Below are 17,242 nucleotides of genomic sequence, written 5' to 3'. Positions count from 1 at the left end.
TTTCTTTGCTAATAAATGTCTTCATTTCTTTTCATTGTTTTGATAGCTTGTTGGAAACCAAATTTAAAGTTTTTTATTATGTGGCAAAACATAAATTATTGCATTATTAAAGTGAACCTAGTCTTTAAGAGTCATCTAGAGCTTATCCAACTGGATATCAAGTATGATGTATTTTAAAGTTTGCTTTTAAGTTTACTTATGATATAAGGTTTTTATTTGAATGTTCATGAAATCATTTTATTAACTATATCTGCATTTTTAACCCTCTTTATTCATATGTTTTCATACTTTTTTTTTGGTATTGGGTCATTATTGTAGATTTTTAAACTCTGGCAAGTATTCCAAGTATGTGTTATCATTTACTGATAATTTGATAACAATATAAAGGCATTTTAGTTTTTCTTAATGATTGTTTCATTCCTGGATCTTCCTAGGGTGACTCAGCCTTTATGTGTGTAGCATACAAATAAGATCTGTGCATTAAAAAAATGTCAGAGTGATTATTCTTGTATTACTCATTTTGCGTCCCTCATAAAAAAACATTCTCACAAATGTCCCTTGCTCTGACTAGTGATGCTATGAAATGGAATAGGGTCTGTTTTCCACCAGAGGGAGCATTGCCTATGACTTCAAATCTCTTTTTAACACTCAAAAGAGGCTAAGCACATTTTCCCTTTCCTAAAGATAGGAGTAGTATTTTCATCATTTTTTGTTTTCATCATCATTCTTAAAGTAAACCACCAGTGTTTTGCACAAGTCTAAATAGTTGATCAGTGCATTTGCTTTTGACCCTTAGTCAAAATTCTAAGGTAGTGAAAGTAAATCAGTGAAAGGGAAGAAGGATCTTTTTGTGTGTGGTGACTTTATGGGATTTCATTATTTTTAATTTTCTTGATAAACTTGGTAAAATTATGAATTAGAGAATTAGACTTGGTGACTTATAAAGGTTTTTTACTGCTGAGGTTTAACTTGTTTTCGGCTAACATTTTCTTAGTAAAAATATTTTTTTTGTTTTATCTGGTCATTTTGTTTTGAACTTTTCTTCATTTGCTGTTAGCTAATGGTTTTGAGTGTCAGGATTAAAATTTGTTGCAAACTGTTAATAAAAGTTTTGCTAGGGTTACACTTGGAGTTTCATTCACTTTTAGTACCATCTTTGAAAAAAAAACATAATTTTTTAAAATGTGAGTTTCTGAAGGTGAAACCGAGGAGGAGGGATCAATTTGAGAATAGGCAATGAACACTGAACAGGAAGTGGGCAAAATGGTGTGCAAGACTGAAGCAGAAACTCTCATAGTGGATAAACAGCATGTCTTCTTGCTTTAGGCTGTTTTTCCAAGTAAGAAAAATTATTGTTGGTAATTTTGAGGTAAGTGGAATTGTAAGTTGAAGTCCTGAAAACTTACATTTAATAATAATAATATTATCTTCTTAGTATTTTAGATTACTTCTGCTAGTTTTCATAAATGGGAAATTTATGTTAATGGGAAAATTGTCTTATTGATGATAATTTTTTTTTCTCTTTTATTTTTAGGTGCAGTTTTCTTGGTTATTTTTTGCAGGGGCTATCCCTGTCTTCTTTTCATTTTTTATTGTAACTCTCTTATGCCACTATAATAATTGGGATCCTGTGATGATAGGAATCAGAAGAATTTTTGCCTTTATATGCAGAAAACATCGAATTCAGAGGTACATGGGAAGCAGTTGCTCAACCACTGAGCTATACCCACTCCTGTAGAGATTTTTATAAGAAATTATTGAAAGATTATAATTTATAGATGTACTATGCCTGATAAAAATAAAAAAAATTTTTCAGATTCTTTGGGTGATAAAATAATTTAACTTTTTTTTTCATTTGAATCCTCAGGTAAAACCAAAGTACTTATTCTTATTTTGCCAAATAAACTACGAATTTAGCTATAGAATACTTTTATTGGTTTGTACATAATTCACAACATATAGAATTGCCTGAAAATTTCCTTTTACAAGTGCTTTTTTTTTTTTAATTTATTTTATTTATTTCTCTCTCCTTCCCCCCTCACCCCCCATTGTCTGCTCTCTCTGTCCATTTGCTGTGTGTTCTTCTGTGACTGCTTCTATCCATATCAGCAGCACCAGGAATCTGTGTTTCTTTTTGTTGCATCATCTTGTTGTGTCAGCTCTCCGTGTGTGCAGCGCCATTCTTGGGCAGGCTGCACTTTCTTTTGCGCTGGGTGGCTCTCCTTACGGGGCGCACTCCTTGCACGTGGGGCTCCCCTATGCGGGGGACACCCCTGCATGGCATGGCACTCCTTGTGTGCATCAGCACTGCACATGGGCCAGCTCCACACAGGTCAAGGAGGGCCCGGGGTTAGAACCGCAGACCTCCCATGTGGTAGGTGGATGCCCTATCCATTGGGCCAAGTTCACTTTCCTACAAGTGCTTTTTAAGAGAGAAGGCTTTTTACATTTTACTCTAAAAAAAACCTGGGACCAGTTTTTGGGAGATCTCACTCTGCTTTTGATTCTGCTGTGAACTTGCATCTTGTCTTTACTGGCTTCAGCCAATAGCATAGATAATCTTTAAGAGTTCTTTTCAGATTTAAAGCTTTACTTAACCACTGCCTTTTTTCTTAAGAGTCCCAGAAGACAGCGAACAGTGTGAGAGTCTCATTCCTATGCACGGTGTCTCTCAGGAGGATGGAGCGAGTTAGCTGTTGTCCATAGCCCAGGTTTGTATATGAGCTGTTGTTAGATTTGAACAAGATTTTTACTCTTGTAATATTCAAATACAGAATGATTTTCCATAGTTAGTTGAGAGGCAGTTCATCGTGGAGGTTAAGGGCATAGTGTCTGGTGTCAAACTGACTTCCAACTCTAGCTTCTCTGTGTACTAAATGTGTGACCTTGTGTAAGGTTCTTAACATCTCAGTGCTTCAGTTTTCTTACGTGTAAAATGGGCATGTAGTAGAACCTCCTTCATGGGTTTGTTGGAAGTATTAAATACTTCTTAAGTTTAAAAAACATACGATAATGCCTGGCTCATAGTAATAAGTGACCAATAAGTTTTAACTGTTATTTGTATTTGTGCTAAGAGTCATCATTTTATTTAATGATGTACTTAAGACAATTTTTTTTCTTGTTGTAAAGTATTAAAATTCAAGAAAAAATGTAATGCTTGGGTGTATATCCCATCTTTTCTCTCTGTACATATGTGTGCTTTACATAACTGGCACAGTTTATATTTTGGTACTCTGTTCTTTTTCACCTGACAGTGCTTGAAGAATACTTCCTCATGTTTTAATTTTAAGAAATATTATTTGTTTTAGTATTTCTTATATGACAGAGTGCATGGATATGTTGGATATATTGGATTAAACATATATCCTTGACAGATACAAAAGTAATAACCTAAAATGCAAAATCACAATGAACTATTGGAATTCTGGAGATTCAGGTCCCTTCCTTCTGAAATATCTTTAGGAAATTTATATTGACAGGCTTTCTGGGAAGTGGATGTGGCTTAGGTAATTGAGCTCCTGCCTACCACATGGGAGGTCCCTGATTTGATTCCTGGTGTGTCTTAAAGAAGATGAGTAAGATAGCAAGCTGATGCAACAAGAGGCACAAGAAGAAAAAGCATAAGAGACAAACAAAGTGAGGAACGGAGGTGGCTCAACCCATTAAGTGCCTCCCTTCCACATCGGAGGTCCCAGGTTTGGTTCCTGGTGCCTCCTAAAAGAAACAGGAAGAAGAACAGACACAGCAAGTGCAAACAACAAGGGGGTGGGGAGAAATAAATAAAAAGATCTTTAAAAAAAAAAAAAGGCTTTCTAATGGCACTAAGCTGCTTCTCCTCACCTAGGACACTGTACATCTTCCATCAACTTCTAGTGCTCACAGGAGCCTTGAAGCTTAAGTTTCATTAGCTTCATGGTAAATTCATCTCTAATCTTAAGTGTCTTGCTTTTCTATTTTTCTTTGGGTGTGTGTGTGTCATTTTAATCTAGTTTTTATTATATGATAGTTATACATGCACATAGCTTAAAGCTTTATAGCTCTGTGAGACTTATACAAAAGAGCTATCCCCTCTGCCCTGTACTGTTTGTCCCATGCTTTCATTATTTTCCCATTCCCAGGAAGTCATTTTAAACTTTTAGCTGATTCTTGTGGTATTTACCTCCCTAGCTCGCTAAGAAACATGCTTATATTTCTATTTCTTGATTTTTCACTTTTAGGCATTTCTATTGATTTTCCCACTGTGGTTGATAAAAATGGATTAGTTAATGTTTATCCCTCCTCTGTTCCCACCCACATGCCTATCTCCCAACCCCACCTAATCCCTGCTTTCTCCTCATCCCAGTATAGTTGTTGCAAAGGTCTATATTGAGTATTCACCTTGTTTTGATTCCATGGTTTCATTCCTTTCCTGCAGAATGTTTTCTTTTTTTTTAGCATGTTCCTTTATGTATTTATCACTAATCTAACCCCAAACTCTTTCTCCAGTCTACTTTCAGAACACTGAAATGTATGCGGTAGTATGTGTCTAGTTTCATTTTCTTGAAGAAATGTTTACTGGCAGATTCTGCCTTCTCCATAGTGGACTGGTTGTCTCCAGGCCTGCTGCATAGCTTTTACTCTAAGATCTTCCTTTGCCATCCTTCCTTCGTTTTCTGTATCCCATGCCTTCTCTTTATTGATTTCCACCATTTTGTTAGCATATCCTCTGGTAGCTTCCTGAGAAAGGGTGCTTGGGGAAGTAAATTTTTTCAAGGACTAGCATGTCTGAAAATATTTTTATTTTACCATACCCCTGATTTATAGTTTGGCTGTGTATAGAATTCTACGTCGGAAATTGTTTTTCTTCAGATTTTTGAAGGCATTTTTAGAATTGAAAAATATAACGCCATTCTGACTCTTGATTCTTTGTACATATGATATCTTTGTCATTATATATTCTCACCATTCCCCATACCCTTCACCCTCTCTTTCCTTTACTCTCTGTCTCTCTGGAAATTTGTGGAGTCTTCTCTATTTCTGTGGTGTACTGAAATTTCACAATGATATGCCTTCAAGGAAGTCTTCCCAATTATTCTGAGCACTTGATGGGCCCTTTTAATCTGGAAACTTGTATCTTCTTTTCTGGGATACTTTTTTTCTTTATTTGATAATTTCCATTTTTTTTCTCTCCTTTCTTAACAGTACAGCTATTATTTGGATAGGGACATTTTGGACTGATCTTCTAAATTAATTTTTTTATTTTCCTTTATATCTTTAGCTACTTTCTGAGTACTTCAATTGTATTTTCAACAGTTTTGTTCTTTATATTTTTAATTTATTTTTGTTTTAATTTATGCTATTTTGCTTTAATTTTTGCTATAATTAATTTATAAGTACCTTTTTAGTCTCTCATTGTTTTTTTTCTGAGGCAGTACCAGGGATTGAAACCCAGGCTCTCATACATGGGAAGCAGGTGCTCAACCACTGGGCTATATCCCCTCTGCAGTAAGAGTTGGTTTTTTGGGTTTGTTTTTAGGAGGTACCAGAGATCAAACCGAGGACCTTATACATGGGAAGCAGGTGCTCAATCACTTGAGATGTATCCACTCCCCACTTAATGTTTTTCTAGCATTCTCTTTGTTCATGGATATTATAATGGATACTATATCTTCTTTTTTTATTTTTTATTTTTTTGAGTTACCAGGCCTGGGGATTGAACCTTGGACCTCATATGTGGGAAGCCAGCACTCAACTGCTGAGCCACATTGTCTCCCCTGAGTTGGTTTTTCATTTGTTTTTGCTTGTTGTTTGTTTTTTTTTCTTTCTAGGAGGCACCAGGCTTGAACCACATAGGACCTCCTATGTGGGAAGCAGGCACTCAACTGATTGAACTGCATTCATTTCTGTATCTTCTTTTATATCTCTCTATTTAGGTTCATTTTCCCCCAAGTTGCTTTTTTACATGCTTTTCTCACCTGTTTAGTTGGTGATCCTTGGCTCTGTGCTCATATTTATGAGTGGATGGCGCTTTCTAAATAGCTCATTTGCAGCTTTGTTGGAATGCATCAGGCTTGTCTGTTGAGGGTCGTCTGCTTGGAGTGTTGTTGCCTTACAGAATCCCTAAATATCAGTATCTTCACATCTTTTCTCTCTGATCAGATCAGATTTCTGTGTCATTGCCTGGAAGCTTATGCCTGATTACCAACAGTTTGAGGGAGAAGGGGAAGAAATTTGAGTGAACTGAAACTTCAGGCTATAAATTTTGGCTTTATTCTACTATTTTCAGGAGGAACTTTCCCACGTCCCCATACAATTGTGCCTGGCATTTCTTCAGTCCAGAGACCCTCTATTAGTACACTTCATAGAGAACAAACCTCAAGTCTTCCAGCTGGGATTGAGAAAGAGGCTTATAGACCAGCAGTAAGAAATAAGGATACGGCACCTGACTACCGAACTGCTTTTTCCTTATAGACTTTGTACCTTTTAGTTTCTGCTTCTGGTCTTTGTGTTTTTAGTTGTTTCTTCACCCCTTCTTACAGAGATACCTGGATCTTGCTTTCTCCATTGCTAAGTCAAAGTCAGCTGTTAGTCTCTTCTCTCTGCTTTTCTCTTTATCCATGTATTTATGCCTTTAAAAATGCCTTTATTTTTATTGAGATTTTGGAGAAGGAGGGAAACTAAATATATGTTTATTTGCCATTTTAAAATAAAAAACACATAGATTTGGGAAGCAGATGTGGCTCAGGCAACTAGGCTCCTGCCTACCATTTGGGAGGTTACTGGTTCAGATTCCAGCACCTCCTAAAGAAGGCAACTGGAACAATGGGTGGGCATGGCAAACTGACACAACAAGAGGGAACATAATGAGAGACAACAAAGCAGGGAGCAGAGGTTCTCATTGCCTCCTAAAGAAGACAGCGAGCTGACACAACGGGCAGGTGCAGCAAGACAATGTGAAGAGAGACTTGGGGAGGAAAGATAGTGATAGATACAACAAAGCAGGGAATGGAGGTGGCTCAAGCAATTAGGCACCTCGCTCTCGTGTCAGAGGTCCTGGGTTTGGCTCCCGGTGCCTCCTAAAAAAAAAGACAGACACAGCAAGTGCAAACAACAGGGGGGCGTGGGAAGAAGTAAATTTTTAAAAACAAACAAACACAGTTATTCTTTTTTCCTTCTCCATCCCCTCCTGCCAGCGGGTGGAGAGGAGCCAGGAGCCGCTGGAGGCCTCTGCGACTCCTCTCAGTGGCTCCGAGGTGTGGAGGGCGCGCGAGATCCAGGAAGAAATCGCGGAGACAGGCTGATGGCACAAGTCTGGTTTATTGTGGGAGGGGATGCGGTTTTTATAGGGTTAGGGACTACGTGGAGTGATTTGATAGGTGCAGGCGGGTACTGCCTTCTGATAGGTGATCGTAAGCGGTTGCTAGGCAGAGGGCTAGCTGAGAGGTATGGAATGGGGGAGCGGAGAGGGGAAGTGAGAGCCGACCAGCTGTTAGGCTAGGCGGGAGATAGCGGGAGGCGACTGTTATTGATGTATCTTGCCCGGGTAGGCTGAGGGCGCTTCGCCCGTACCAGGCTGAGGGCGTGATCGCCCGTTCCAGCCACCCTGAACTGCGGCTTCAGGCTGTGCGCACGCCTGTTGCCGGTTCGGCTTAGTAACGTTGGTTCGCACTCCCACACCCTCCCTCACCCTGCTGTGTTTTTTTCTGTCTGTGCATTTGCTGTGTGATTTTCTGTATCTATTTCTTTTTTTTTTGTCTTCTCATCTTTATCCTTTAGGAGGTACCGGGATCTGAACCAGCAACCTCCCTAGTAGTCGGTCTCTTTTTTTTGTCTTCTCATCTTCTCTGAGGTGGAGAGAGGTTCCCTGTCAATTGCACCACCTCAGTTCCTGGTCTCTGCTGTGCTTTACCTTGACTCTCCCCTTTATCTTTCTTTGTTTCGTCATCATCTTGCTGTGTGACTCATTTGCATGGGAACTGGCTCACCACACGAGCACTCGGCTTGCTGCGTGGGCACTCTGTTCACTGTGTAGGTACTCCAATCACCGCATGGGCTCACATGTGGGCACTCAGTTCACCACATGGGCACTTGGCTCGCTGTGTGGGCACTTGGCTCACCGCGTGGGCACTTGGCTCACCACGTGGGCATACAGCTCACCGCTCAGGCACACTTTCTCTTCTTTTTCACCAGGAGGCCCCAGGGATCGAACCTGGGTCCTTCCATATGGTAGGGAGAGGCCCTATCACCTGAACCACATCCACTTCCCACAGTTATTCTTTAAAGCTGTTTAATGCTAGAATTTATTCATTTTCCCTCCTTTTTACTCTGGATGTTATTCCCACACTCACACTCATAGCCATCCACCCAGGAAAGATTTCACAATTTTTGTGAGAGCTAGGTAAAGGGGAAATACTGAAGAATAAAGAAGAGAGGAAGAGAGATTACAATCAAGTAAAGTACACTAGAGTAGAACAGGTGAGGCTTGAGTTTTTGGTTTGATGTGGATAATGGTGGCATATACCAGGAATAAAACTAGCTGCTGTTATATTTAGGTAGTGTTGGATGTTGGCATTTAAGATTGCCTTAGAACTCACTTCCTTGAGTTTTTAGTACTCACCTCCATTCAGGTACCCAATTGTTAAGTGTTATTACTCTGCATGGTATATAATTTAATGTTAAGAAAATTTACTTTTAAAAAGTATTTGCTTTTTATAAAATACAGAGTTAAAATTATGGAAATTTTAATGTAATATTGATTTTATGTGTGTTTTATTTTTAGCTTGATAATGGAACATTATACAGCGAAGAGACAATCCCTGACAAGTCTTTATAGAAAACTGGATCAGTGCCTAGTCTGAAAAGTAACAGTTTCAGTTCTTTGAAACTCTAAAATGTATTTTCCACATATCTGTTTTCTTCATTTTCATAATGACGTACTTTGCTGTGTACATGTTCTTACAAGTATAAGAAGTCCACAGTCCATCGAAAAGACCAACTTGCCTTACATATCTCAAGGAACTCAGCTGATAAAACAATTTGAACCAACCAAGGAATAAAATCCTAACTTTCTAGAGATTTTATTTTCACATATTTGTTAAATGCTGGATTATATTATGAAAATGTTTTCAAGAAATTGTTTGAGTATATAGATCAGTGTTTCTTACAGGTAAAATGTTAAAGTAAACTGCCTGTAATAGGTACGGATTATATTTTTGTGTTTTGTAGAATATCGCAAAGTAATAATACAGAAAATGTTTAATTTATGCAACAAGTATGTTCAAACAAATTTGTGGGGCTTTTTAAAAAAATTAGTTTTTGTGAAAGGATCTGGTTCTCTTACACTACATTTATTGCATTATCCTTTCATAGCATTTGGTGCCTTGTACTTTAAATCTGTGACAAACCATGACAAAATTTTAAAGGGGAAGTATTATTGTAATATAAAGAATTATGTATTTCTAAGACTGTATTGCTCTAAATTTTATTGATAAAGCTCTGCTTAATTTAGAGTTTTGAAGATATATTACTCTTCAATTAAGAAATTTTCATAATGGAATGATTTAAATTGAAGTGATAAAGAGTATTATTAAAATAAAATGTTTAAAATATTTATATATATGTATTTGTGTATTATAGATATATGAAATGGTTTTTTGGTTTTTTCTTTCACATATAAATGTGTGAAATCACTCTAGAACTGGATGCCTCTTCTTTAAATAATTTTCCTAAATATATTTTTAATGATTGAAATGCCAAAGAGGGAAGCCAAGAAGGAATTCTATTGTAGAAATTACATTTGAATTTTTCCTCTACCAAGATTAAATTAAATATAAAACAGTTGTAATTGCAACTCTTAAGCTTTGGTCTCAAATATGCTTATTGTGTATCAGTCGATGAACATATGTCTCAGGGATTCATCCAGGATTTGATTAATCAAAACTCATTTCCTTTTCAATCTTTGTGAAAAGGTTTTTAATGAATCTGGTTTTTTGTTTTGTTTTGTTTTTAATTCCCCTTGCAGTGTTTTGCTTCAGTTTTTCTTCTTCACATTCGTAAAATTGTCTTGGTGTTACTGTCTATGAGTCTAAAATGAAGTTTGGCCCCCCCGCCTGCTTAGTCCTGAAACGTTATATTAATTTAAAAGATAGTCTATGACATTGAAATTTAAAAGACAGCTATCTTCTTATCTGGCACCCCAGCAATTCTTATTTAGCTAAAAATAACATTGATTTATTATACTTTTGACCTGTATAGCTTGACAGGTACAGTGATGTAAACAATGTGCACTTCTAAAGAATTTTCTTTTTAAAAAGTACTTAATGAAGCAGCAATTCAGTTATTCAAAGACTAATTTAGGTTGAGGTTTATTGTCTAGACACCTTTTCTGTTTTTGCATTTCATAGTTCACAAATGTCTTCAGCAGGTGAAACAGCTAAAGTAGTTGAAACAGAGGAGGTGAAACTCAAAATTTTATTCTATAAATATGCTAGCGAAAGAGGTTGAACTTGGAGATTTTGGTTGTTCATGTGCTCTGTGTTTGCATTATCATTAGACCATATGTTGTCACTACTCGGGAAGAGGTGAGACTTGGTTACCAATGCTTGATAGATTTTTTTTTCTTTTCATTTTGATAGCTCTTGAGCAGGTCTTCTACCACTAGGCTGCTTTTCTATTCAAGAGCACCTTCTTTAGAAGGAGGCACATTAAATTGGTTAATTCAAAGTCTGAATTACTGCTTCTTTGCTCATGCACCTATTATCTTTTTTGTCAGGGTTTATCTGAATGGTAATTGTATTTGAACACTGTAGCCAGAATGAGTGAAAAATTGAGGTCTTCCTTTCTGTGCGTTTTAGTTGAGATCATATTTTCAAGAAATAGAGTTGTGGTGGGTTACTTTCATTCTGTGGATATCCCCACCCCCCACCCCAAAATCTGGGTATATAGGGCCCCAGGATTGCAGCATCACAGGCTTGGGAATGTGGGAGAGCTTACATTCAAAGTTAACTGCTGATGTCGTTCATTGCTATTGGAACGGTGTTGCCCATAAATATATTTTTCTGACACTAAAGACACAGTAGAGATTTCTAATACTTGTTTTCAGGCATCTACTTTTCTTATACATATTTAAGTCCTATCATTGTATAATGTTTCAAAGTATGACCTTGATTGAAGGAAGTCTGCTATTGTGTCAGAAAGACTTTGTTAGATGAACATCAGACTCTCAACTAAAAACTGAAAAATGTGGCAGTCTTAAAAGTGCTTAGATGAATGTTTTTTGAAGCCCAGAAAAGCCATTAAGTGTATGTAATCTACCTATATTTATTCCTTAAATAAATCTTTATTATTATTTTTAATCTAAGTATTGGCTTCTAACAGCCTGGATTAATTAATTCCTTACATTCACTGACCCCCTCTCCCTTCCCTGCCGCTGAAGAATAATGTTCGTTGTTTCTGTAGAAGTGAGCTCACAAGGTTAAATGTGAACATTCTCAAAGGTACACAGCCTTGTTTCAGGATGAATGCTAATGCCCGCTTTGAAATCAATCATGGGGAGCCAATTGGGCGTTGCAAGATATGACTCTTGGGGAAACCAAATTTATCATAAAGCACCAAGGTAACGTCCATAGCGCCAGTCCTCATTGTGCTGGTTTCTGGTTAAAGATATATCCTTAAAGAAGAATAAGGGAGGAATTAATTACAAAATAATACTTTTTTCCAGAATCATAATAGCAAAGAAATGTTATTTTAATTTTAAGCTATTTTAGTTATGTTATTATCCTGTTTTATTTCTCCCTACTCTTTTGAAATAGTCCCTATTACTAAATAATATTTATTGGAAGAATTCACTGAAATATGAAGTGGTTATCTTTGTCATCTATAGAATTAATCTATATAGCTGACATATGTGCTATTTTGTGTGTTTTTTTAAATTGAAGAAGGGGAAGGTTTACAAAAATACTGTGTATAAAATATGTAGTTTCTACATACCACACTATTACTAACATTTTGCAATAGTCTGGTACAGTTATTATAATTCATGAGAGAACACTTATTAAGCAGTTTTTTAAAAATATATTCACAGACCATATCATCTACCCAAAGTGTATAACACCCAAAGCATGCTCAACTAAATAAAAAAAATAGATAAATGAGACCTCCTCAAAACTGAACACTTTTGTACCTCATAGGACTTTGTCAAAAGGGTGAAAAGGCAGCCAACTCAATGGGAGAAAATATTTGGAAATCACATACCGGATAATATCCAGGATATAAAAAGAGATGCTACAACTCAACAATAAAAAGACAATCCAATTAAAAAATAGGCAAAAGACTTGAATAGACACTTGTCCAAAGAACAAATACAAATGGCAAAAAGAACACATGAAGAAATGCTCAACATCAATAATGGTTAGGGAAATGCAAATCAAAACTACAATGAGATATCATTTCATACCTATCAGAATGGCCACTCTTAAAAAGACAGAACTCCAAGTGTTAGAGAGGATGTGGAGAGATAGGAACACTTACTCGCTCTTGGTGGGAATGCAGAATGGTATAGCCCTTGTGGAGGACTGACAGTTCCTAAAGAAGTTGAATATAGACTTGCCATGTGACCCTGCAATACCACTACAGGGTGTATACTCAGAGGAACTGAGAGCAGTGATGCGAACAGACAACACACCAATGTTCATAGTGACATTATTCACGATTGCCAGAAGTTGGAAACAACCCAGGTTTCATCAACGGATGAATGGATAAACAAACTGGTCTATTCACATGATGGAATATTACGCAGCTGTAAGAAGAAATGAAGTTGTAAAACATGACAACATGGATGAACCTGGAGGACATCACGCCAAGTGAAGCAAGCCAGATGCAAAAGGACAAATACTGTACAATTGTGTTACTATGAACAAAACATATTGTCTAACATGAGTCAAAAATTATTTATCCAGTACATTTAAATGAGAAATGTATGTTTTTATTCAACTGTTTTCTTTTTAGTTTTTAATTATATTTTCAATTATTAAATATACAAAATAAAGTTTAAAAAAAAAACATATAACCAATGGCTTTTAGTGTAATCACAATGTGCATTCATCACCACAAAACACTTCAGAACAGTTTCATTACTACAAAAGAAAAACTCCACACCCCTTAGCAGTCCTTCCCCAGCGCAACATAACCATTAATCTAATTATATCTTTATAAATTGATTTATATTTACATTCTCTATCAATGGAATCATACAGTATGTAGTATTTTCTATCTGGTTTCTTTTTTTGTCTGTTATTAACATCTCGTAGTATTAACATACATTTATTCAGGTTCAAGAAAAAGTCAAAAATGCAATTTACCCATATATATATTTTACATGTGGTTTTACTGTGCTATGCAGATCTATGTTATAACTTTTTTAACCTTATTTTGCACATTTAATAATTGAAAATAAAAACAAAAACGAAAAAGAAAGTGGAATAAAAAGATACATTTTTCATTTAAATGTACTGGATACATATAATATTTTTTTGGCTCTGTTACACAATAAATTTTGTTCATAGTAACATAATTTACAGTATTTGTCCCTTTGCATCTGGCTTGCTTCGCTCGACATAATGCCCTCCAGGTTCATCCATGTTGTCATATGTTTTATGTTTTGTTTTTTCTTAAAGCTGCATGATATTCCGTCGTGTGAATAGACCATAGTTTGTTTATCCATTATCCTTTGATGGCCACCTGGATTGTTTCCAACTTTTGGCAATTGTGAATAATGTTGCTATGAACATCAGTGTGTATCTGTTCATGTCACTGCTTTCAGTTCTTCTGGGTACATATCCAGTAGTGGAATTGCAGGGTCATGTGGCAAATCTATATTCAACTTTTTTAGGAACTGCCAAACAGTCCTCCACAGTGGCTGTACCATTCTGCATTCCCACCAACAGTGAATAAGTGCTCCTATCTCTCCACATCCTCTCCAACACTTGGAGTTCTGTCTTTTTAATAGTGGTGGTTCTGATAGGTGTGAAATGATATATAATTGTAGTTTTGAATTACATATCCCTAATCATTATTGATTTTGAGCATTTCTTCATGTGTTCTTTTTGTCATTTATTTGTTCTTTGGACAAGTGTCTGTTCAAGTCTTTTGCCTATTTTTTAATTGGGTTGCTTGTCTTTTATTGAGTTGTAACATCTCTTTATGTATCTTGGATAATAAACTCTTATCTGACATGTGATTTCCAAATATTTTCTCCCATTGAATGGGCTGCCTTTTCACCCTTTTGACAAAGTCCTGTGAGGTGCAAAAGTGTTTAATTTTGAGGAGGTTCCATTTATCTATTTTTTATTTTGTTGCATGTACTTTGGGTGTAAGTTTCAAGAAATCACCACTTACTACAAGGTCTTGAAGATGTTTTCCTACATTTTTTTCTAGTAGTTTTATGGTCCTGGTTTTTATATTTAGGTCTTTGATCCATTTTGAGTTGATTCTTTTACAGGGAGTGAAATAGGGGTCCTCCTTCATTCTTTTGGTTATGGATATCCAGTTGTCCCAGCACCATTCGTTGAAAAGACTGTTTAGTCCTATTAACATTGACTTGGTAGGTTTGTCAAAAACCAGTTGACTGTATAGGTAAGGGTTTATTTCTGGGTTCTCAGTTCTGTTCCACTGATTCATGTGTCTCTCTTTATGCCAGTACCATGCTGTTTTGACCACTGTACTTTGTAATATGTTTCAAGTTCAGGCAGTGATATTCCTCTTATGTCACTGTTCTTTTTTAGAATGCTTTTTGCTATTCATGTGCACTTTCCCTTCCAGATGAATTTGGTAATTGCCTTGTCTATTTCTGTAAAGTAGGCTGTTGGAATTTTTTTTTTGTCAAAAGGTTTATTTATTTATTTCTCCCTACCCTCTTGCTGTCTGCACTTGCCATGTCTCTTTGTCATCCCTGTTTCTCTAGGAGGCACCGGGAACCAAACCCTGGAACTCTGATGTGGGAGGGAGGCGCCCAATCGCTTGGGCCACCTCCGTTCCCTGCTTTCATTGCATCTCCCACCATGTTCCTCTTCTTGGGTCTCTTGTTGAATGAGCTTGCCATGCCCACCTGCTGGGCTATCTCACTGCCCTCCCCAGGGGGCACCAGGAACCAAAACAGGGACCTTCCATGCAGCAGGCAGGAGTACACCACCCAAGCCACACCCATCTCCTGCTGTTGGAACTTTGATTGGTATTGCATTGGATCTATAAATTATTTTGGGGAGGATTGACATCTTCATGATATTTAGTCTTCCAATCCATGAACATGGAACATCTTTCCATTTGTTAGGTTTTCATTGTTTTCTTTTAGCATTGTTTTGTAGTTTTCTGCATATAGGTCTAGTACTTCTTTGGTTAAATTTATTCCTAGGTATTTGAGTCTTTTTGTTGCTATTGTAAATGGAAATTTTCCCCTGAGTTACGCCTCAGATTGTTTAATACTAGTGTAGAGAAAATTACTGATTTTTGTGTGTTGATCTTGTATCCTTTCACCTTGCTGAACTCGTTTATTAGTTCAAGTAGCTTTGTCATAAACATTTTAGAATTTTCTAAATATAGGATCATGTAAGCTGAGAAGATAAGTATTATTCCTCTTTTCCTGTTTGGCTTCCTTTTATTTATTTTTTCAAATTTCTTTAGCTAGAACTTCTAGTACAATATTGAGTAACAGTGGTGACAGTGGGCATCCTTGTCTTTTTCCCGATCTTAGAGAGAAAGCTTTCAACCTTTCTCCATTAAGTACTATACTGGCTGTGGGTTTTTCATATATGCCTTTTATCATATTGAGAATTTTCCTTCTATTCCTATCTTTCAAAATGATTTTTATCAAGAAAGGATGCTGGATTTTGTTGAATGCCTGTTCTGCATCCATCAAGATGATCATGTTGTTTTGTCCCTTCAATTTGTTAATGTGGTGTATTATGTTAATTGATTTTCTTATGTTGAGCCACCCTTGCATACCAGGAATAAATCCCATTTGGTCATGATATATAAGTCTTTTGATATGCTGTTGGATTCAGTTTTTAAGTAATATGTTGAGGACTTCTACATCTATGTTCATTTGAGAGATTGATCTGTAATTTTCTTTTCTCGTAGTATCTTTATCTGGCTTTAGTATTAGGGTGATGTTGGCTTCATAAAGTGAATTGGGTAATTTTCCCTCCTCATCAGATTTTTGGAAGAGTTTTAACAGGGTTGGTGTTAAGTATTCGTGAAATGCTCAGTAGAATTCACCTGTGAAGCCATCTGGTCCTGGGTTTTTCTCTTTGTTTGGAGATTTTTGATGATGTATTTAATCTCTTTAAATGTGATTGGTTTCTTAAGTTCCTGTATTTCTTGTAGCATGTTTGTGCATTTCTAGGGATTTGTCCATTTCATATAGTTTGTCTAGTTTGTTGGCAAACAATTTCTCATAATATACTTAAAAATTTTTTTTAAAAATTTATTTCTCTCCCCTTCCCCCGCCCCTCCCGCCCCCCATTGTCTGCTCTCTGTATCCATTCACTGTGTGTTCTTCTGTGTCCGCTTGCATTAACCGGCAGCACTGGGAAACTGTGTCTCTTTTTTGTTGCGTCATCTTGCTGCATCAGCTCTGTGTGTGTGTGGCACCACTCCTGGGCAGGCTGCCCTTTTTTCATGCAGGGTGGCTCTCCTTGCAGGGTGCACTCCTAGTACATGGGGCTCCCCTACATGGGGATGCCCTTGCACTCCTTGAGTGCAGCAGCACTGCGCATGGACCAGCTTACCACACAGGTCAGGAAGCCCTGGGGATTGAACCATGGACTCTTCATTTGGTAGATGGATGCCCTATCAGTTGAGCCACATCTGCTTACCATAATATACTCTTATGATCCTTTTTATTTTTGTGGGTCAGTTGTAACTTCCCCTTTTTCATTTCTGATTTTATTTCCATCTTCTCTCTTTCTTTCTTTGTTAGACTAGTTTTATACATCTTCTCAAGGAACCAGCTTTTATTTTGTTGATTTTCTCTATTGTTTTTTTTATTCCCAATTTCATTTGTTTCTGCTCTAATCTTTATTATTTCTTCTGCTTGCTGTGGGAATAACTTGCTGTTCTTTTTCTGGTCTCTCCAGTTGTTTAGTTAGATCTTTGATTTTAGCACTTTCTTCTTTTTTTAATATAGGCATTTAGGGTTATAAATTTCCCTCTCAGGATTGCCTTTGCTGTATCCCATAGTTTTGAAAAGTTGTGTTCTTGTTTTCATTCC

At 36.7% G+C, this 17,242-nt stretch overlaps 1 protein-coding gene across 1 annotated transcript in view; it reads left to right on the top strand.

Moving 5' to 3' along the window:
- SLC35F5 (solute carrier family 35 member F5) overlaps window positions 1-11,338 on the top strand; it is a 41,277-nt gene extending 29,939 nt beyond the window's left edge. Inside the window, exons 14-16 of the mRNA XM_071216480.1 lie at window positions 1,535-1,689; window positions 2,618-2,711; window positions 8,759-11,338. Coding sequence (XP_071072581.1) covers window positions 1,535-1,689; window positions 2,618-2,693 — 231 coding nt within the window. The 3' untranslated portion in view covers window positions 2,694-2,711; window positions 8,759-11,338. The remainder of the gene's footprint in view (window positions 1-1,534; window positions 1,690-2,617; window positions 2,712-8,758) is intronic.
- Window positions 11,339-17,242: the final 5,904 nt, after the last annotated feature.

This window comes from Dasypus novemcinctus, chromosome 7, assembly GCF_030445035.2.
Source record: "Dasypus novemcinctus isolate mDasNov1 chromosome 7, mDasNov1.1.hap2, whole genome shotgun sequence".
NCBI classification, from domain to species: Eukaryota; Metazoa; Chordata; class Mammalia; order Cingulata; family Dasypodidae; genus Dasypus; species Dasypus novemcinctus.
Note: the sequence above shows the minus strand (reverse complement) of the source record. Positions and strands in the feature narration are given on the sequence as shown.